General features: G+C 40.3%; 1 protein-coding gene across 1 annotated transcript; it reads right to left on the reverse strand.

The window, feature by feature from the left end:
• Nucleotides 1-354: 354 nt before the first annotated feature.
• LOC310837182 (polypeptide N-acetylgalactosaminyltransferase 13-like) lies at nt 355-23304 on the reverse strand (the record flags this gene model as incomplete). The annotated part of the gene is made up of 5 exons (XM_083757334.1): nt 355-579; nt 10114-10231; nt 17597-17767; nt 20242-20449; nt 23138-23304. Coding segments are annotated over 5 exons (889 nt in total), but the record flags the coding sequence as incomplete, so codon positions are not given.
• Between the last annotated feature and the right edge of the window lie 294 nt (nt 23305-23598).

Raw genomic sequence — 23598 nt, forward strand, 5'->3', positions numbered from 1 at the left:
TTCAGCTGTAAAAGAATGGCATTTAAAATCTTTTAAAATATTTCCTACTTTACATGTATACCCCAGAACTAATATGCAAAAGAGCTATGCAAGACCTATGGAGCTCTTTTACATTCTACATAGCCTTGTATAAACACAGAAAAAGCCAAAGACATCTTGGCAGTTTGGAAGCTTGCTAAAGCCACTGTTTTACAAAGCAATCCTGAAATTGTTCTGGTTTTATACTTAAAGAATGTACCTCCTCCTGATGTTCTAAGACTGAATTAGGTAGTACAATTAACCCTCAACACAGAGTTATCCATTAAACTATACACACACACACACACACACACACACACACACACAACATTTCTACTATGCCATGCTTGTGAAAAAATTATTATGAAATACTTCCTTACCTGGGGATATTATATAGAAGAAATCTTTAAATTCATCCATCCATACTTCTGCAAGCCGTCTATTGTTCTTGTTAATTACATGACCGGTACCCCCAGGAAATGTATAAGGCGTAGCTTTTCGAAAGACGTGACCAACATGTGAACATGTTACAATCTCCAATGAGCCTCCACACTGCCAGATCTGAAATGCAAACAGGAAATCAAAATTAATCAGCTTGTTTTCAGACACCAAATTAAATTTTAGGCTGCAACTTATTTACTGTACCAGGACTACAGGGTGAGAAGTTGAAACTCAAGCAGTATGTCATCCCTGAATTTCAGCTACGTAAAACTGCAGGTGCCTTTACCAAATTGATTTACTTGTGAGATGTCCCACTGATTTCAGCAGAGTTTAGGACAACTCAGGTCACAACTTGGTGGGTACATGACAGCAAATTCTTGACACGGCTGTTATTAAACTGTTGAACTCTCCAGATATGGTGGCCCAATCTGATTTCAGTCACAGGTGGCACAGAGACCTGAATACAAGAAGTATGGAGGGCCCTGATCAACTCATTCTCTGCAAACTCTGATATGCACTGATCTCATCTCATGGAATTATATGTAGTTATCCTTACATAAAAAATGATTAGAAATTTGTATTTTCAGAAGGAAACGTAGAAATGTGCATCTTGTGAAGAAAGCACTTTCAAAAATACATATTTAAATATTATTCAAATGAAACTCTTTGAGCGTTTTTAATGATGATGATGGAATGGGACAGAATGGTTGGATGAATTAATTGAGAAACACCAAAATAAGGTGTTTCTACCCACTTCTATTGGGAAGTGCTATCAATTGCAGGAGTCATTCACAGATCTCAGACCTGTGAGACTGCAGCTCACAAATCTCACTGTAGGTCAAAACAATGAGTTTCATATTATTGCAGAAGCAGACACAGAAGATTTGCACATGTTTCCCCATTGCCTTCTGTAACATGTCATCTAGCCTTCAGACAACTGACATTTCATGCTGATTTGATTTTGTCTCACACAAACCAATAATTGCCTTCTGTACCGGAGTTAAAGCATGAGGGATATATATCACAACATCCATTTTCACCAGAAAATGAAAGGTCACCATATCAAATACAAGTCATATACATCAGCTCTTGGCTCATGGGAAATGTGTCTGTGATCACAGTACTGCTAAACTGTCCTATGGAGCTTAGAAAGAAAATCTGCAGAGACACACGGAAATGGTTTGTTCCACAGCCTAATACACCACACAGCAAGCTGGATAGAGCTTGCTAGCTGGCAGGTGCAATCTTATAAGAGGTGTTTCTCTTCTCTCTTTCACAAACACAGACCCTCTAAATGTATTGGCATATAGACAGATTTAATCACTAAACCAAGGCACTGATAAGTTAGTGTCTTGCTTAATTATTGAAATTGGGTGATAGGATTCAGAGAGGGATCCTTGCATGGCTTAAGTAGCACCACAATTTTTGGCTGCTTCTCCATGCTAGCAATGAATTTTTCAGAGCACAATAGTTAAAGGGAAAGACCCAAGGACAAGGAATCCACTTGTCTTGCAAGACTGTTGTGAAGGGCCTAAAGAACCTGCATATTTTTAGGTGATCTAGGCATATGTGTTGATAGATTTCTATTTGTGCTCTCTCAAATTGTGTCGTGCTTTAAATATTGCATCTCTCACTCTGACCCTGATTAATGAAATCTGGCTGTATGTTAAAGTGCTTTTTTGTCACAAAGGGACTAGAGATTAACATTTTAAAAATCTGGCTCCAACTGCTCCCACACCATCCTACCAGACTATCACTTCAACTTCTATTAAAGGGCTGAACTTGGCCAAGCATCTGTTCTAAAGAAAATGAGTATCTATTAAAGTCCTCGGCATTCCAATTGAACATGGCTACATTTTTGTTAAGTAAGAACAGAATCGAGCATTTAAAGATTATTTGTATTAGGGGAAAGGTTGCTATAGAAACTAATTGCAGAGTTTAATTAGTTCTAAAGCAATTATGCACATGTATATTAGTGTGTGTGTGTGTGTGTGTGTGTGTATATATATAGTGTGTGTGTGTGTGTGTGTGTGTGTAAACAAGTTGAGATCATCCATGACAATATCAAAACAACTTTCACTATCCAAGGGCAAGAGCATAGCAAAACTTGAAAAATGACACAGCATTGTTCTGGGGTGGGGTGTAGTTGTGTGTTATTTTTTAAAAATAAAAATGTAACTATCAACAACCACCAACCCCCCTCTTTAAAGAGGTTAAAAAGTAAAGGACCCCTGGACCAGTAAAGTCCAGTCAAAGGCAACTATGGGATTGTGACACTCATCTCGCTTTCAGGCTGATGTGAGCCAGCATCTGCCCACAAATAGATTTCTGGATCATGAGGCCAGCAGGACTAAACCACTTCTGGTGCAACAGTATACCGTGACAGAAACCAGAGCGAACAGAAATGCCATTTACCTTCCCACCACAGCGATACCTAATTATCTACTTGCATAGGTGTGCTTTCGAACTGCTAAGTTGGTGGGAGCTGGGACAAAGCAACAAGAGCTCACCCCATCATGGGGATTTGAGCCGCTAACCTTCTGATTGGCAAGCCCAAGAGGTTCAGTGGTTTAGACCACAGCGCCACCTGTTCCTCTCTCTTTAAAGAAAACTCAAGGTCTTCCAATGAAGCTGAAGGTTGGAGGATTCAGGACAGATAAAAGTTCTTCATGCAGCACATTGTTAAAATGTGGAACTTGTTCCCACAGGAGGCAGTAATGGCCACCAACTTTTAAAAAGTACTAGACAAATTCATGGAGGACAAGGCTGTCAATGGGTACTAGCGATGATGGCTATGTTCTCCCTCTGTTGTTAGACACATTATGCTTCTGAATACCAATTGCTGGAAACTGCAGGTGGGCAGAGTGCTGCCATAATCAAGTCCAGTTTGTAGGTTTCCCATGGGACTAGATGGATCATTGGCCTGATCCAGTTGACTTGGTCCTATAGCTGTTTGACGAGAATAGTCCTACTACTAAGAAAGCTCAGCAGACACCAGTAATTTTAAAAGGGAAGTGTAAAAAACACAGAATGTGGCATTTGGCACAGAATCCAGGTTACAGAATATCTTCGCTTTCATTTTCTAAAAGGAAAAAGGGCTTAGCCCTTATGACTAAGGAAAGAAGCTTGAAAAAGTGCATCACTTTCCCCTATGACTAACAAAAACCAGTCTATATAAAACAAACAAACCAAAACAAATAAATGGCAGAATAAATTGCAAATGTGAGGGGGAAATGACTAATTGATACAGATTGCAAGTAATCAGTTGAGACACAGGAGTATTTTAGAGATCAGTTTTAATCTTAGATATCCCACTGCCTCACTGTAGCAATTTGAGATGACCAAGTCAAAATGGACATGGGTATGAATCCGTAGAGCGCTTTTTATTTCAAAGAGAGAATATGGTGATCCATGTACTAAAACAAATGACTCCAAGGCTTCAGCCCAATTTGTTCAGATATCTTCAAATCCCCTCACTATATGCAGACATTAATGTGACTGCTGCTTGCCAATAGTTTAATTTGCTACGGATTTAATTAACAGTTTAATTCCAGTAGGCTGGTAGACTTAACATATGCTCCCACCAAAAAGATCAGTGGGGTTAGATGGAACTAAATCAGAAAGAATTATTTGAAAAGTCTATGAGTGCAAACCCTGCAGAATGCTTTGTGCTGAAAAGCAGTTTTTGCTTGAGGAAATTTTACAGATAGTTGGCAGTGAAATAGGCAATTTAGAGACACATTTGGAACTTGTATATTGCTCCCCAGTGAATATGAGTGACTCTCCCTTTGGGTGCTACGCAGAAGGCCAAGTATGGTAAGCATAGTTGCATTGCAGGGCTAGGCAATGTGATGCCTTAATAGGGTTTCCAAAGTCTGCTGCAGTACTGCTCCTGAAATATGATTAAAAGCTATTTTCTTGAAATAAAATAAATTTGAGCATTTCCCCCCTAAGGACATCCCTCAAACCACACTTCATGCCTGCAATAAAAAACCTCAACCATACCCTGAAGTTCCCAACCCAGAAAGATCAAAGCAAGCTGCCAGGCTTCCATCTGTGTTTTCTCTGCCTCGCCCCTCAATATACTTTCAAGATTAACTTCTGGTGCTGTGGTAGGGCCTGGATCCATAATTTCCCCTAATATGCAACCAGCTCACACGGTCAGGTAAATGCTGGTTTAGAGAAGAAAAGGCGTGTGCAAATTTTCAAAGATTTCCCACCCACCCACCCAAAAACAGGATGGGATGGGCTTGATGGTCAACACTTGTGAAATGACACAAACCAGATTAAGAACATTTTGACCACCACCATTTTTTTCTTTTTTTACAGGAATATTTGGGGGGCTGGAATGCAAAACATGATTCTCAGTATACCATTTCCTACAGGTGTCTTAATTAAGACTCATCATAACCTGGAAGATCTCTTGTTCTAGGTTCTCAGCTTTTTATATCAGAGCCATGCTTTTACTCTTCCACATTGTTGCTGTTTCTTCTCAATGCCACACCAGTCCCTAAAAACATGCACATTTCACAGATATTTCTACAAGGTGTATTTTATTACTTGCAAAATGAATCTGCCATCTTCCCTTCCCCTTTCATTTGATTATTAAGCTGTTTTCCTCTCCAGCAGCTGGGCAATGTATCTTTATGATTTGCTGGTACAAGTCACTGTCCTTATTTTAAAAACAAAAAACAAAACAAGAGACAAAAGCAAAAACCTGGCAACTGTGCAAGCAGTGGGGGAGGGGAAGAATTTCCTTTCAAGCCAATTTGTTACTTAGATTCCCCTAGTCAAGCGAAAGCACAACTAGGCTTCAGATTTTCACGTCCTGCCAGCAGCTCACTCTGTCGCAGACTATACAATGCAAAGCGGAAAGTGACAGACTACAGTATATAATTTGGAATCATTAAACCCACACAGAATATATTTAGAACATGGAAAACCTATTGTGTCTTCAGGTGTTTTTTTTAATTAAAAAAATAACCACCTTGTAAATGTTTACAAACTCCAGTATTTTTGAAATTTTAACACTATTTGGGCTCTCCATCCATCCTAAAAGGGCTCAGACTACAATACTTCACCCAAACACAGTGGTTTTATGTTTCACAATAAGAATCCTTGAATATCATCTAATTGCACCATGGACATGTTTTAGCTATAAGCATCTAATGAAGGTACCAGCATGGCAGACAAAATATGTAGCAAAACATCGCAAATGACATAGTTAATTTTTTTTAAAGGGTGGAAATCACAACAGTGCTTATTGAAGAATCCGGATAAGGAAAGCATGACTAAGATGCTGTAGACCAGGGGTGGCCACTCCCAAGACAGTCTACTCACAGAGTTAAAAACTGGCAGTGATCTACCCTCTTTTTAGGGACTCAGGTCAAAGATATGTAGCTTTTAATAGGGGAGCCAAAGATGTTGAGCTTCTTTGGAGGGGAGCCAGTGATCTACCACAGACGTCCAGGGATCTACCAGTAGATCACGATCTACCTGTTGAACATGCCTGCTGTAGACAATGTATTATATAATATCCAGTGCTGTTTTTCTAGAAAAAGGCATGTCAGAATTCTTTTGTTCTCTTATAATGGAAATGGTGTCCACCTGAGCGATGCTGGAACTGAGTGCCGGTGAGTTCTGACTAAAAACAAAAGCTCTGATGATATCTAAAGGGAGCCTATGTTCTCTGCCATTCCATGAATATAGACTAAGGCTACAATCCTATACTCAATTAGCAGTTATTATGTCCCACTGAATACAACAAAAATTATCTCAGTAGATATGCTAGCATTGTACTGCAAATTGTGGGCCCAGAATATCACTAAATATGAATTCACAAGGAGATTTTTTATTTTTCTGTAAATCCTAGTGAAGATTTTCAGTACCAATGTACTCAAATTCATGTAGCGGTTGGATAACTTGTCCGTGGTGAATTCGCCCATACAACACCAACTCCCTTCCTTTCATCACAAACAGAACAAACTTAGAGGGACCAGTCTATGGATCACACACCACATTCAGCTGTCTTAAGTCACAAAGATAATACAATCTCCCTGCAGATATATTGTGTGCCTAAAACAACAGGCAAACATAATATAAATTACACTGCAAAAAGAGTTTCTTAAGATGAAATAGTTATGCCCTTATTATTTTCCATGTAAGCTACAGAGATGGAAGTTATTTGCCCTTTAACAAGTAGTGCACAATTATCCTGTTAAATTCACAGTACCAACCTGTGTGGTGGGGTACAGCCATCTTTCCAACATGATTTTGTAGCTGGAATGGGATGGGACAGAACTCCTGTTACCACTGCTTTGCTGGGAGTGGCAGCTGTAGCACACTGCAGTGATGTGCTGATGGTGTTCCTGGCCTTGGTGTGGTAGGTGGGGTTGTTTTCCAGCTCTCACAGCCATGCCAGGGGCCAGGAAAAACACACAAAACCTCAGGGGCCAGTTGGCATTTGAGCTGGGCTCCTGATGGGTGGGGCTTCACAGCAGACCCGAGTGAAGACCTCACCTATCCTGGTCCATTCTGAGAGCATAAAGGTGGGGTGAGCAGTGGATTTGGCATTCCAATCTTCATGTGCCTACCCCTCCCACCCTTCCTACTTTGTTGTGGTTGTCCAAAGGGAATGAGACAACCGAAGTTTCAGACTTTCTTATGGGTTAGTGTAGGTCGCTGTTTGCCTACAGACCGATTGGCTGTGTCTGCAGGTTTTGCCTGCCTCACAGCAACCATCACAACTTTAGGGTGTAAGAAGCACTGGGCTGGGTCCCTAGTGGGGATGGGCAGGGATGCCCCCCATACCATAGGGGAATCCCCTTAAAGGATTGTGGAAGATGGCACTTCCTGTCCAGATGCCCAATTCAGAGGCATCTGCCAATGGACAGGCTGGTTGATCATTGACTACATGCCCAATGCCTGTGCCAAACCTGTTTCATCTGTACTCAATCAAGTTGATGTTTAATTTGAACCCAGTACATGCCTCTTGGTATTTATCTGTCCTCTATGCACCCCACTGCCAGGTCCACAGTGGCCATGAGGTCAGGCACACACTCGCAAAATAAACCTGTCCAGTTCAATCATTACGCTAACATAGGCTCCTCTAGGCATTTTATGTTGTAAACAGTCCTGCGATCTTTGAAGGGCAGTATAGAAATTTATTTTTTTAACAGTAGCGTATCCAGTCTTACATTGCATTAGACTGTGAATAAGCAAGGCTCCATATACCAGAGCTGCATGCCCCTTTCAGTTAATAGTTTAGTAAAATAATCCATCCTAATTCAGATGCTTTATGCAAGCATCCTATACAGTGTTAAGTTTTGCAAATAATTTCCATTGTCTCTTAGGTAGGATTTTTTTTAAAAAAAAAAGAAACACAAGTTTGCACACATCTTTCAGAAACTCTTTTGCATCCTAAAGTCTACTTAAAAAGCAAACCCTAAAATGCCAATTTACTCTGAAATAGAGTAAAAATTATGTGAATAAAAAAAAAAGCTCAACAGCAGGATATAAACTCTAACCTTCCAAGCACATCAGTTTAGGATTAGCTATAATAAGATACAGGATTAGCTACATCTTGTGACAAGGAAAAAAAACGTAGCTGAAGAATAGATGAGTCACTGCTTCTCATTGCTAGTTCCAAGAGATAATCCTTGGGAACCTATCCTACTGTAACACTCTCTGCCTATCAAAAGCACAGTTCTTCCTCTAAAGCCAGGGGATCTACCAATCAAGTGATTAACAGGGAACATAACCAGGAATATGGATTTAGGCCTATACACAGCAAAGCTTTTTAAATTAAAGGAAGATTTAACAGCAACATTCAATGCAATTGTGTGTGTGTGTGTGTGTGTGTGTGTGTGTGTATACTGCCCTACATTAGAGTGGTTAAGAGGGGTTTGCTGAATGTCTAGGTTTCCCCGTGGATGATCTCTGGTTAAGAGTTTAAACCTACATAATAGTTACATTCAGAAATTCTCGCCCACACATTAGCAAAAATGTCAATTGCAAACATTCAGAATCTATTAAAAGAACAGCCCAAATACAAAGCATTTTGAATTTTATTGCTTTCCGTGAGAATTAAACATACACAACGTTCTGGCCATGCACTCACCTTACAGTGGGTTGGGTGTTACTCAGAAGCAAATTTCCAGTGCTCCCGAGTATGAACTAGGTGAATTATTGTGTCCTTCTGAAGGAAAGGATTATCCACTTGCTTTGGGCTAAGCTGGGAAACACTGGAAAGCCAAAGGACTCCTACTACTTCGGTGCATGTCCAAAGCTAATAGGGGGTGAGAGGTTGGCTGCTATGTCCTCTCCCAAGTATGGCTTGTGGGCGGATGGGATCTATCTCTCCTACCTGTGTGATCTTTATTTTGATCTGCCCTATGATATTGACTCCTATCAGCACTATCAGCTGTGCTTGAATAGGGCGCCTTTCCATCTCTGGCAACATTGCTTGCAGTAAATTTCAAGCCACTGGAAGTTTCTACAGGTTGTCAGAAACTTTAAGACGGAGTGGATGTTTCCATCCTTTGCCCACTCATCTAATATAGTCCTGCCCCATTTACTAAGCAGGAGCCGATGAAGCAGAGAGGAGTGGTGGCACCAAATGCTCCATGTCCCAGTACCTTTCCTGGCTCCATAAAACAGAGGTGTAAGAAATTAAAAAGGATGAGATTTGTGCCTTGCATGGAAGATGAAATTGTGCTGTCTTTGTGTCCCAGAAAGAAGCATGCAGGGGATAAATAAGAGAGATTTTGAGATATCAGCAGTCAGGAGGGATGCACAGATACTGCTTTCCAAGCAATGAGTTAGGTTGTGTGTGTATTCCACTCTGCCATGAGAAAATCATTGGAGAGATAGGGAGTGTATATATGTACTTTTTATTGGTCCTACCCATGCTGGAATCTGGCCCTTGGGCTCAGAAAGAATCCTTAGTCTTCCTCTAGATATAATAGGCAATTAGTTCTGCTATGAGAGGCATGTACGAGGGCTAACCTATCCTATCAGATGCAAACCAATTCTAAATAATGCAGCACAAGATTGTATATTGAATCATTTATCATATCTTTCCACTTTCCAGGTTAACTACTAGAGTTCAGTTTTCTAGTTTTCATGCATTTGCTAAGGTTATTTACAAAATAAAGAAATTTCCATGAAAATTTCCATTTCATTTTTGTCCTGGGCAGTAAACATACAAATGACTGAGATTAAGTCAGTTTGCTCCAGGACATGAATGAAATTAAATTCCTTTGTAATAATGATCCTCATTTGGAAAGCACAGTTTTAGAACCCAGTTATTATTTTCTTTGCAAATTCATGACAAAAAACATTTGGAAGCTCCAGCCAAAGAAGCTTGATGCTTTTCAATATGTTGCTATCATTAATTATTTGAGTGAAAGCTTTGATAATATAAACAAATGAATTAATAAAACACAATTTTCAAGAAGGCAGAGCTTCCAAATAGTCATATATCGCATCCAAAGAAAATAAAAACCCACAACTCTAAAAATTTAGCTTCAAACCAAAAATTGCAATGTGGATAAAACAAGTAAAAAGTGCCCTTATTGTATACAATAACATTTTTTTAAAAAAAACAGAATAATTGTGCCAGTTATCAGAAAAGGAAGTAAAATAGAAAATTACCCTAAAAGACATTTCAAGATTTTCTCCACCCCAGATATCCATTCCTGCATCGTAAGTTCCTATCTCTTCAAAGTAGTTTCTGTCAATAGAAAATAGGCCACCAGCCATAGTAGGGGTCCTAGTTGAAAAACAAAACAAAAACAGAAAGGAAAAGGATTTTTTTGTTTTAATGTATGCTTTGTGGAATTTAATAAGTGACACTATAGCACATATCCTCCATACACTTTAGACATAATTATATTCTATTTACTATAAGCTGAAGGTGCATAATTATAAGCTGAAGGTGCATAATTAGGCATCATAGTTTCGATTGCCTGCACATGCAATTTCTAGTCATTTAATTCTTTATTTAAGACACCTAAACTGCAGCTTTATCCACATATGGGTTCCGGGGCAGTGTACATAAAAAGCAGAAATCTTCATACTTCAATATATATCTAAATGATGCATGCATTTAGAATACATTCCAAAAACTGGCCAAATCCTGCATGCATGATAAAAGCTGCTTTCAATTTGTATATGTATATCATCTTATATTTTATGCCAATGGAATACTGGGTTTCTATATTCCTCTTCTAAAATAACCTAAATAAAATATGACATATTTAGGGGCAAGACTTTTGATGTATTTGACTCCATCTTGAGAGTGCTCATAAAACTGGTGGGCACAATCACGTTACAGGATTGTAAACTCTTGCAAGAGACAAATCCAGTTAGTGTGCTGTTTTATACCTTCAATACTGTCCGAATCCTTGAAATTATCCATTATACTCTCTATATATAGTTAAAAAAGTTTAAATCAGTTCATTTTCTTTAAAATCTGTTTAGAGATGCATACTCTGCAATAATTATATGGTTCCACTTTAAAAAAACAAAAACCCATCATAGAAGCATTAGAATGAAGGATGGATGTTTTATTTCAATGATCTGATTACTTGATTCTATTGGGTATTATAAACATGTACTCTAAAGTGCCTAACTGAGGAGCTGAGAATGGAGTACTAAGTCTTAAGTCATTTGATTGTTATTGAATATATTCCATTGATTTATCGCAATGTATGCATTGTGTATTTGATACCAGAGCAGGTTAGACTCGTTTCTTCTTTTGTCTCCATAATTGTCTAGGCAATTTTTTTCAGGTATCCACTGTTTAAAGTGGTATGCAGGAAGCAGAAACCAAGCAGGATGTAGGGAGCGAGAAATGAGCTGTTTTCCTTCTTTGCATGATAGTTGAAGTCAAAAGACTTCTACTGCAAATGTGTGTGTGTGCAAGCACACATGCAAGATGAATAATTACTTCTTGTGAATTATTCAATGGTTTCAATGGAACATATGCACTCAGATTTTTCCCAAGAACATGTATTATTCCACTTAATTCTGCTCATTATTTTTGATTCATAACTGGGAACTGCATGCAAGTATTTTCCTCTATGTCTTAAGCTTGAACAGAGTTCCTTGGGTTGTAGGCTTTTGATAAGTTACATGGCCACAGAGCAAAGGAATTTCTTGTACATGGATCTAAAACCACAACGCTGTAGCTGATAGAACGGGGGGAAGCACTTTTCTCCTAGATGAGAGCTCTAGAAGATTTTGAGCTATGGTTTATGCAGCAGCAGTAGTACCCAATGGTGGAACTGTTTGCTGGCTTGAAGACATGGGCACCATTCTCTCTCTCTCTCTCTCTCTCTCTCTCTCTCTCTCTCACACACACACACACACACACACACCATTCAGATGATGGCATTTATGAGCTGGTGCGTCCCATGATTAATCAATGACAGAGAAATCTTATTTGCATGATTGCTTCCCTCCCTTTTTGAGAGGGATGACTTGTATGCATGGGGGCCCTCTGCTCACAAGTGACATTCTCTCTATGGTAAAGAGAAGGGCAACCACTACATACAACCTACTAACACATAGCCATGAAACGGGCCTACAGGGAAGCAACAATGAAACCAAAGACCAATGGATGGAAAGCATACTGCCTATGTCTTAGCACTTTGGTCTTAGGTGTAAACACTGACCCTTCATTGTACATGTTGCTCCAAAGTAATAAAAGCAAAAGGCTCATGCATGTGAATCAGAGGGTGTAAGGTACAATAAGTCTCAAAACTGGAGCTCTGACAGTATGCCTTAAGCCCTTCAGTATCTGTCCCGATAGGACAGTGGTCAGGCAGAGGGAACTGCTCATTTTATTTCTGCTGCTCTACAACACCATCACAGCCAATAACCATAGGGTGATGCAACTGAACTTACATGCTGCAATTTGATGGGCTTGTTTTTACTTCACTTGCCATTTTGAATATATAGGGTTATATTACTCTCAGAGAGCAGAAGGCATTTCCCAGGCTGGGCTTATTACCTCTGAGTACTTTTTGAGATTTACTCCTGGTTTCTTTGCTGTAAGCTGCTTTGAGCATGATTCTTTTTGTGGAAAGGTAGGATGCAAACAAAATCACGATGGTGATGATATCTGCTGTGGCCCTGTAAGGGCTGGGCTAGTGGCAGCAACCTGAAGTGACCCTGGAACTAAGAGATGTGGAACCAGCCAGGACTGGAGACAGTGACAGCGCCATGACACAAAACAGGAGGGAGGAGAAAGGAGCAAGCCAGAATCAGGACTAAGGAGGAACCAGAATGTAAGAACATGCCAGAGCTCAGGAAAACTGTGATGCTCAAGCAAGGCTCAACTGGAACAGGGAGCCTTCTTAGACATGCCTTATAGCTTCCATAAACCATGCCTGGCTAAGGAGCTAGAAACCCCAAAAAGAAAAGAAAACAGAAAATAGGCCAATGACTGCTGTTGAGAAAGGGAGAAAATGGAAAGCCTGGGGAAATAGAATCCTGGAAGAGAAAGACAGACATACAGATATTGAAAGGGCAGAAAGAACCATCTCATTGTCTGGATGGCTTACTCACAATGAGAAACTATTTTAAAATGTTACTACACTGAGATATCGATGTGGCATTCATTTTATATCAGAATGGGCGATTCAGTTTCTAGTATTCTCACCTTTTGGTTTCTAAGTTAATAATATGATGTTTTATCCACAATCCATGGACAGTAAGGCCCAGTGTCCATCTGTCTATAAACAATATGGGTTTATGTCAGGGCTGAATAAGAAACCATACTATCTGCTAAACAGGCACTTTTTCAGGTACTGACCTCGTTTATTGAACATATCCACAGATGCCCCTTCACATTCACATTATGCTCTGAGATTGTGCAACCCTGACTTCTAAATCAGTAATATATGCCCAGGTTCTGACCAGAGCAAGTAGAGATAAGGCTCTTCTGTTTACTCTTCAATTGACTGCTTTGCAGCTATTTCAGGAAAAAATAAGCAGCATCCTTCAGAGAAGGCCCAGTGCCTATAATAAGGCTATTTAAAATTTACATAATTCGGTGACTGCAGACTTTGTTTCCAGGTAAAGAAGAATACGATAAGGCAAAATTGATGTTAAATAGCAATGGACCATATAGGCTTGAATTTAATTTGAAATAGCATTTAATTTGCTTGAACTGAATTCTGAATCTTTGTTTGCAACATTAAGTACCACTAATTACTCTTTAAAATGACTCCCCATAGCTTCTGTTCAAAGCAGATATGATAAATGCTCTATATATCAAGTTCCTTTCAAAGGAACAGATTATACTCAGAGTTCTCTCTTACAACTATCCTAGATGACAATTACCTGCAGGCTTTTACAGTACAGACACTGAATTAATTAACCTTTGCCATAAATTATAGCAACTCTAGCAAAGGCTGATACTTCTATTGCTTCAGCTCCTTAATAATCTCACAATACAAGATGACAAATCAGCTGCTTGTTATTCCTAAGGCACGCAATGACGACTTCTGCACGATTCCCCCTTTCCCCCCAATGAAACTGAATTTCATTGGGTGAAAGCCAACGATAGTCATACTCAGAAAAGACCCACTGGACTACTTTGTTTATTACTTCGTTGGATATAACTCATTGTCTCCACAAGTGGGCATATACAACCAGAACTGTGCTTCTTAAAATTGAGCACATCTTGTTGCAAATTAGGAATGTATAAAATACTGCAATATGAAGCTGCTAGGGACTGATTGACAGAACCATTGCAGGGATCACTGCTGCGAGCTTAGCTGTGCAAATAATTGCTCATGAAAGCAATCTGTGTGTAACATGGGAAGAGGAGACTTGAGGAAGACCACGTCTCCTCTCTAGTGGTTTTCATTCATAGAGACAATGACACCATCCAGAGTTCACTGGAGATGCAAGTAACAGTTACTTGTGCAGTTAAACTAGCTGCAGTATGTCTTTATTAAATCTGACCTACAGGGGCTTCCAGACCACCTAAAACAGGGGTCAGCAAACGTTTTCAGCAGGGAGCCAGTCCACTGCCCCTCAGACCTTGTGGGGGGCTGGAATATATTTTTTTTGGGGGGGGTGATGCAAGAGCACCACAAGCCTAGGTTGCTGCTTACCTGTGTCTTGCGAGCAGCAGGGGCTGGCAGCGGTGGTGGGATGATGAACAGCGCGCGAAAGATCTCCAGAGAGGGGCTGCTTCAAATGGCGGCCGCTCAAGTGCTGCTGCTGCTGCTGGCACCAACAAAGCCAAGTCCCCTTCCTCCTCTAGGCAGGGCAGGGAGAAGCCAGGAGGAGGGAGGGAGGAGGCACCACCACCGCTGCTGTATGAGGGAGAGGGAAAGAACACGCACACTGGCGATCCATGTGGCAATTCCCGGACCGTCCGCGGGCCAGATCCAGAAGGCAATTGGGCCTGATCCGGCCCACGGGCCTTAGTTTGCCTACCCATGACCTAAAGCCATGAGTTTTCATGAATATCAGCAGCAGCACATGAAGACAAGTGGAACTCCATTTGCTGGGATGGGGAACTGTTAGCAAGGTCAGGAAACCTGTGAGTTGGTATTCTGGGTGGCACAGATGCTGCCAAACCACCAGTTCACCTCTGAATTCACCAATGCCTTCCTTATTCTGGCAAATGCGAGTAAGGTGCCAATCACTCTCCATCTTCCCCTCATGCACCATCACTGATGAATAGACAACACAAGGATGGGAAATTTTAAGAGAGTTGAAGGTGTATGATAAAGCCTTAATTACCAGTCCTCTCTTCTCTCCTATCAGTCCATGTACACAACATGTGCTCAAATGCAAATTTCACCTTTTGTCAGTGAACATTTGTGTAACCCCACCTTCCTTCCAACATCTTGTGTGTGTTTGTGTATATGCATGCATACTCTGGGGAAACTATTGGAACTGGGCTCAAAAACTGCTTCCAAATGAAGGTCACAATAAACTACTTGAACTGGGGAGAACGGGATTCACAAACACATTTAAAAATATACATCTAATTAATTCCTTACATATCACAGGCTACACAGATTAAATAGCTTTTTTCAGTGCACACTGAAGTTACCCATACTTTGACTAATTACGTTCTTTCCAATGCTTGTCAGAAGTTCACTGAAAAACGTCAACATTAAAAAGGCAATAACAACACAGAGATGACAGCCCCAAATACTCAAAATCATTAGCCAGGTCCATGAGTACATATCATTTTGATGAAAATATAGACGTTTTTAAGTACCCTTGGGTTATTTTGCTGTGGTTTGGTTACAGACTTCTTAGCGTAGTTATGTTTTCAAAAAAATTCCCTGGAATGTTGAGGACTAAAAAATTGCTTTTTTAAAATGAAAGCTTATGGAGGCAGCCATATACTGAATGTATTAAATCCCTTAAAATTGGAAGTTGATTACTTTAGGGATTATGCAAGACTGCCAATTAAAGATAAAAGGTCTTATCCAGGTCTGGTTGAGTTCAAGACTACTCACCAAGCACTTTCCTCTCCCCTCTCTCCAAGGAATATAATGTACTACTTTTTCCCTTTCCCCAGTGTGGCTAGAGTAGGAGCACAGGACAGTATTCAACTAACTTTAACACAGAGTAGACCTACTGAAATTAATGGATTTAAGTTAGTCATGGCCATCAGTTTCAATAGGTGAATGCTGAGTAAAGGTTGGATGAATGCAACCCTCAGTAGTTATGGGTCAAGCAACACAAGGCATTAATCATGGAGCTCCATCCTAAAGTGCAGGGTTGTTGTTTTTGGACAAATATCAAAATCCCAGCAGTGAGTATGTAATGGCATTTAACTTTCTGCCCCCAATTGTGGCCCTGACCTGGATCATTCCTAGCCCCAAGTATCTATGCACTATAATTCTCCAGCTGGGTCAATATATATATTGTATATGGTTCAAACATTGCAGTGTTCAACTATAAGAATGCTAACTTGGGGATGAGTGGGCAACACATCTCACCAGTGCTGCAACATATGAACTAGCTATCGGTCCATTTTCAATGTGCTGCTACTGACCTTAAAGTGCTTCTCAGCTTGGGATCAGAGTATCTGATGGACCACCTACAAGCCAATTTATGTTGTGAAATCATCTTCAGAAATTCTCCTTCAGGTTCCTCCACCAGCAAAAACATTACAAAATCCTTTTTCCACAAATGGACTTACTCCTTGCAGAGTCAGGCAAAGGGCTATCTATTAAGATTCTCAGGAGACACTTATACATTCAAAATCTGTATCTTTCAGATTATGTTTGCTTAAAGGAATATATCCTCTTCCTAACGTTCCTGTTTTTAAACTAGCAAAAAGAACATTCCCACAAATACAAGAACATAAAAAGTAAAGGTAAAGGGACCCCTGACCATTAGGTCCAGTCGTGGGGTTGCGACGCTCATCTTGCTCTATTGGCCGAGGGAGGCGGCGTAAAGCTTCCGGGTCATGTGGCCAGCATGACTAAGCCGCTTCTGGCAAACCAGAGCAGCGCACGGAAACGCCGTTTACCTTCCCGCCAGAGTGGTACCTATTTATCTACTTGTACTTTGACGTGCTTTCGAACTGCTAGGTTGGCAGGAGCAGGGACCGAGCAATGGGAGCTCACCTCATCGCAGGGATTCGAACTGCCAACCTTCTGATTGGCAAGTCCTAGGCTCTGTGGTTCAACCCACAGCGCTACCCGCGTCCCTCTAATACAAGAACATAGGAAACAGCTAACTAAAACAGTACATTGGCATATTAAAGTTCCGTCAACACTGACCACAGTGGATGCTACTCTCCATAATTTATTTCCCAGCTCAATTTAGAAATGCCAGGGACTGAACCTAGGGTCTTCTGCATGCAAAGCAGGTGTTCTGCTGTTGAACTCTACCCTTTTCCAAGAATGCTCAAAGAAAATAGCTTTAAAATGTCAAGAGCATACGACAACCGTAACTATATTCTTGGTTCTTATTGTGCTTCATGGACTATCACATTGAAGTAAATCTTGTATTCTTCTAATCTATGTGATACATTATGCTTTTTGCATGAATCTAACCTGAATGGCATAAGTCCACAGACTGATACTTCTTGTACATACACAACAAGTGATAAAAACAAAAAACATTCTTTGTCCCTACCTCTTACCTCACTGGCAATGTTCTGTCTCCTTTTCTTCTGTCCATCTCTCTCTGGGGAACAGGATACCAACGAAAATTAAGTTTCCAGTTAAAACCTCCGTAAGTCATGTCTGACCCAGCCATATACTCAAAAGTGTCATCGCTGATCACATCAATAATTGGGCAAACAACAATCTTTCTATAAAACAAAAAGTAAATATGCAAGCAGGTAATTTTCCATGCAAGGAAATCTCTCTGGCCCCAAAAACACATGTGCACTATTCCCAGAGCCCTCAATAATCATCCGTTTGGTAGAATAAAGGGAATTTAGATGGTTAAATCCAGCTGCTGCCCCCCCCCAGTGCACCCCTTTTGGAAGAACTGATTACTGCTTTCTTTGAAGAGGGATATATGGCAGCTGGAACAGGGAGATGACCAATGTATGAAGCACCCATTTGGACATAGGATTTGTCGTCCAGCTAGAAGTTTAGACACAGAGCCTTGCTTCTAGAGCAGGAATGGATAATGTGTGGTCCTCCAGATGTTGTGAGACAGCAGCTCCCACCATACTTCAACTCTGGCTATGTTGGCTGGGGTTGATGAGAGTTGGAATGCTACAGATTCCTTATGCATGTTCTAAAGGTAGAAAGCCCTCATGAACAAGGCTGCTGTTTTGAAGTGCATATGCTATACGTACTATCCACAGCACATTAAAGCACTACTATGTTCCTTTGAGTTCAATGGGATTCCAACACACGTAGCTTCCTCCACATGATGTGCTTTCCACTCCGCCTTTAAATTAATCTGCTGTGCTCACATATTACTGATGAATAGTTCTGTGCAGCTAACAAAGCAAACTGTACAGCTTCCATTCCCCCCCCCATCAGTTTAATATAAAATTGGTATTTGTTTCTCTGGCTTTTAAACTCATTAATTCAAGAATGATTTTATGCTGCTTGTGCCAGCTTTTCTGTGGATATTGCATTGATTTTAATGTTTCAACTTCGTTATTGTTTGGAGTTTCTGTGAACAGCCCAGAGGGCATTGTTAATGGGTGGTCAATAAATGTCTAAATTCCAGCTGTATTGGTCTGGACAGAAAATGAAATAATTTTGGTGTGTGCAGGTCTATCAGCTAGAAAACAACCAGAAACATACATTTCTGTCATCTTTAACCTAATGAGAAGAATACAAACCAGAGAAATAGTGTGTGTATAATGCAAACTGTAAAAGTGAAAACAAGGATGACAAATTAGTCTGACAATGTAATTAACAGTAGGAAGCCACAGGAAGAACAGCGAGAAATGTTATTTGTGCTTTGTAGGCTGGATCCAAAAATTATTGAGATTGGATGGAGCCAAGGATTATGGACTCCATGTACATCCCCTCCAACATTTCTCCGATGAAAATAGGGACGTCCCATTCCATAATGATAATTTTACTATTTACACACCACACATCTTACTGGGTTGCCCCAGCCACTCTGGGCAGCTTCCAACATATATAAAAACATAACAAAACATTTTTAAAAACTTCCCTATACAGGACTGTCTTCAGACGGCTCAGGGGCCGGATAACTCCCTACCCTCCAACATTTCTCCAATGAAAATAGGGACATCCTAAGGAAAAGTGGGACATTCCGGGATCCAAACAGAAACCAGGGCAGCTTCTCTAAATCAGGGATGTCCCTGGAAAATAGGGACACTTGGAGAGTCTGCATATATGACCTGAAAGCAATATTGTTTTGAAGCCGAGTAGCTGGTGAAGGTGAAGTGAAAGGGTAGCAAAAGATCTGGATGAAAACTGGCCTTGGGATAGAAGCTACTTCTCAGCAGTTGGAATGATCTCATTGGGTTGAGGCACCTGATTATCTGTTTCTACTGTGCTCCAAGGTCAGGGCCTACTAACAGGGAAGTTGTTTCAACTGTGCTAGAAAGTTCTAGCTTTGAAGGCTTCTGACTAGTTCAAGGGATTCACCCCCGTTAGTATGCATTTCATTATAAAGCTAGCCTTTTCTGTTGTTATCTCTGCTTCTATTACCTTGCCTCTTTGCAATAACTCTTTGGAGAGATAATACTTTTTGTGCTATGGGCTAGATATTTTAGGATCGATGCTCTATGATATGTAGTGAGTTAGGGCGAGTTAGCATTATTATTTTCTTCCGGTTCATAATTCCCAACTGTATTTGTCAATTGGATTTTTGAACCCCAATCTGGGTGAAGATAAAACAACAGTTATTGCACATCATAAAAACTATGATGTGTGTGTGTGTGTGTGTGAGAGAGAGAGAGAGAGAGAGAGAGAGAGAGAGAGAGAGAGAATTGTTGTAACTACCTTCAGGATTGTGACAAGTAAGGTATACATTTTCTAAATCCGTAAATAAAATAATTAACAATGGGGCCAATCAGATCTGTCACATTAATCAGGAGGACATGTCTCGTTAGACCAATCTGCTGAACAATGGAAGCAAATAAAAAATGTGTGGGCCTACTTTTGTTCTAGAAAAGACTTGGCTGAGACTTATATTTTCAGTATCAGCTAATAAGACATTTCCCATAACTAACTGAAATACTATGAAAGAAGTAGTTTATAATAAACTTACTTCTAATTAGAGCTCTCCTGGTAGATGCTATCACAGTGCAAAAGCTATACAGCATTAGTTCTGAATTCTCACCTGTCTTCCTTGATTCTTGCCAGCAGGGGCTCCAGCCAGCCTAAAGTGCATTCACAGTGTGCATCCAGAAAAGTTATGACTTGGCCCTTGGAAGCTGCTGCTCCTCTAAGCCGAGCTCGGATGAGTCCTGATCGCTGTTCCATCCTAATGATTTTTACTGGCACTTGCAAACTTTTCACATAATTCTCTAATGGGACCTTCAGAAAATCTGCCAAATGCAAATTAGGGGGGGGGATACAACAAAGTGTTTGTTCAAATGAAATCTGGAGACCAAAAGGAACACAGGATAGGAATTGTGTTGTTAAGATGCCACACACTGCTTTCTGAAAGGATGACTTCCTTGCAACACTCTAATAAACGGATTTGCAAAGGTCAAAAGATTCTGAAGAAGGAAACAAAAAGCTACTGAGAGACATATTGACAATTCACAGAATAAAGGAGGGAAATAAGGCCAGCAGAGAAAGAGAAAGAGCAGTATGTGAATGCTGAGGTGAATACAGCAACTATTTGTTTCATAGGTCATTGAAAATAAACATGTGGGGTAACAGCCTGAAAAAGAGCACCAAGTGGAACTGTCTTGCAGCTGTGCAGTGTAAATAGTATGGGTATCCTACACATAGTGGGGCGCGGATGGCGCTGTGGTCTAAACCACAGAGCCTAGGGCTTGCCGATCAGAAGGTTGGTGGTTCAAAACCCCATGATGGGGTGCGTGCCCATTGTTTGGTCCCAGCTCCTGCCCACCTAGCAGTTCGAAAGTACGTCAAAGTGTAAGTAGATAAATAGGTACCTCTCTGGTGGGAAGGTAAATGGCATTTCCGTGCACTGCTATGGCTCGCCAGAAGCAGCTTAGTCATGCTGGGCACATGACCCAGAAGCTGTCTGCAGACAAACGCTGGCTCCCTCGGCCCATAGAGCGAGATGAGTGTGCAACCCCAGAGTCGTCTGTGACTGGATATAATAGTCAGGGGTACCTTTACCTTTACCTTTATCCTACACATACAGACTCCTTCTCTGCTTCTTGTATGAGAGACAGACAAAGAGAATATACTCTGGCTCACATAAGTCCATAAGAGACTCCAAAATCCTTCCAGTGCATGAGAAAGAACACTTCTGATAAAGAAGCAAACTAAATGATGGTCATATTTTTATGGTGAGACAATAGATAGCTACTGTCTTTTTTTGGGTGTGTGGGGGGGAGCTACAAGGAATTATGCCTCTCACTCACACTGGAGCACTTGAAAATACTTTTCCTGGTCATAATTACTTCCCCCGCCCATCTTTGGCAGCACTTAATAGGTTTTTGAAGACTTGAAACAACTGACTTTTCAAAATAATAATGTTTCCTTAGATATGTAAAGAGAAACAGTTGCTGGCTGCTGAAAGCACTTGCTTTGGAAGAGCAAGACATTATGATAGAACAGAAGAGGAAAAATTAATAAAAGAAGTATTTGGCCAAAACAAAAGGTATTGACATATATCCTATTTATCTATTAAAACATTCCTACTATGTCTTTCTGTCATTAAGACATCCAAGCCAAACAATAAATATTCCATATTTGATATGTAACAAAAAGCAATATGATCCTATGAGATGGAAGCGGATGGAATTACCACATTTTCAAATGCCTTCTTAATACAGTTTTCACCATGTTCCAAAAGGCCAAAAGAAAAATGTGCATGGGCAGGTTTTCTGGAAGAAGGAATTCTAAAGTTCAGGAGTACCGTAATTCTTTCCTATACAGCAATATAATTCCTCTCACAAATACACTGCAGAGCATAGTAAGGCCTTAGGTGACCTGAGTGATTGAGAATAATCATTTTGGCGGCATTGGCCCTGTACACAATTTAGACCTTTGGAAACCACATAAAATGGGAATTCCTCTTCCCATCCTAGAGGGAAGTCTGTTGAGAGGTCCAGGAGAACCATACAAGAACAGGCATACCTAGTATGCATCACGAAAACAGGACAGAATTCCTAGAAAAGGATCTAGATAACTGATTTCATCCAGAAAAACCTGTAGCCAGGCTTACTACTACATCATTCATAACCCTCCCACAAAATAGTACATTTGAGAATGGTCAGTCATAATAATAATAATAATAATAATAATAATAATAATAATAATAATAATAATTTATTATTTATACCCCACCCATCTGGCTGGGTTTCCCCAGCCACTCATAAGGAGTGCCCAGCCTATAGCTGGTCAGCTATGGGTCAACTGGTCCAAAGTTCACCTCAGCAGGATATAGCAGGAGTTTCTGTAATATTTATCCTACTACAGATCTTTTAAAACTGTTAATCCCCTTTTCTGAGTGGCATTAACAATCTGTTACCTGCTGAGCAAGTCCCACTGGGTAAATTTACTAAGCCTGGGTGTGCATGTGGCAGGCCTCACTTCTGCAAGTATTCTGTCCACATTCTCTGCATGCACACACTGAAAAGTATCCATATAAACTTGACAAGCAATTGCCAGTTATAAATTGAAGCTCTACACAGAGCAGGTATGGTTCATTTTGTCTGTAAAAGTACGTGTTCACCATGGGCTACAGTGGGTCTCTCTGGCTCACTCCAGGGGTCAGCATTCAACAAACCCCAACCTGCTCTGAACAGGGACACTCCACAACATTGCCCAGATGCAATGGTGATACTTTCCCTCACTACCACTGAGCAGGCAAAAGGGAATCTCACCTGCATCTGATAGACTTGAGTACACATTTTTCACCACTCTAGCCATTGTCCCCATAAAACCTAGGATTAACAGTAATGCAAGATTTTCAGAGTAAACAGATTTCATTTTCTTTTAAAAAGTATTTTACATTCTTATCGCCTTGCCACAACATTACTCTGAAATTATTTATTCCTTATCATAATTTGTTTTCTGTTCACTCATACCTCTTTCACTGGCATCGTCTACCAAGATAATCTCAGAAAGTAGATAGTGTGGAGACCGATTTATAACACTGTAAATAGTACGAAGCAGAGTGCTCCAGGCTTCATTATGAAATACTATGACCACACTTGTGTTTGGTAGTTCATCAGGGTAGACTTTTGTCTTGCATCTGTCAAAGACAAAAAGGAAGTTGATTTATTCAGAAATTCATTCCATGGCACTAAATAATGGCATACAAGTTAATCAGGTTCCAGAAGCCAGGCCCCAAGGTTGCTGCACTGAAAGCAGAATGAAAGCAGAATATTAATCTCCCTAAACCTGCAAGAAAGATTCCTGCTGGTAACAAATGAATCTATGCTGTGGGTAACAGGGATATTAGTATTAAGACTCATGAAATCCACCTTCTAAAGACATTTCATTGCTCTCAAAACACTGAAAATAACAAGAATCAATGTTTTAAAAA

Source organism: Podarcis gaigeae (assembly GCF_964106915.1).
Source record: "Podarcis gaigeae genome assembly, contig: HAP1_SCAFFOLD_190, whole genome shotgun sequence".
Taxonomy (NCBI): Eukaryota; Metazoa; Chordata; class Lepidosauria; order Squamata; family Lacertidae; genus Podarcis; species Podarcis gaigeae.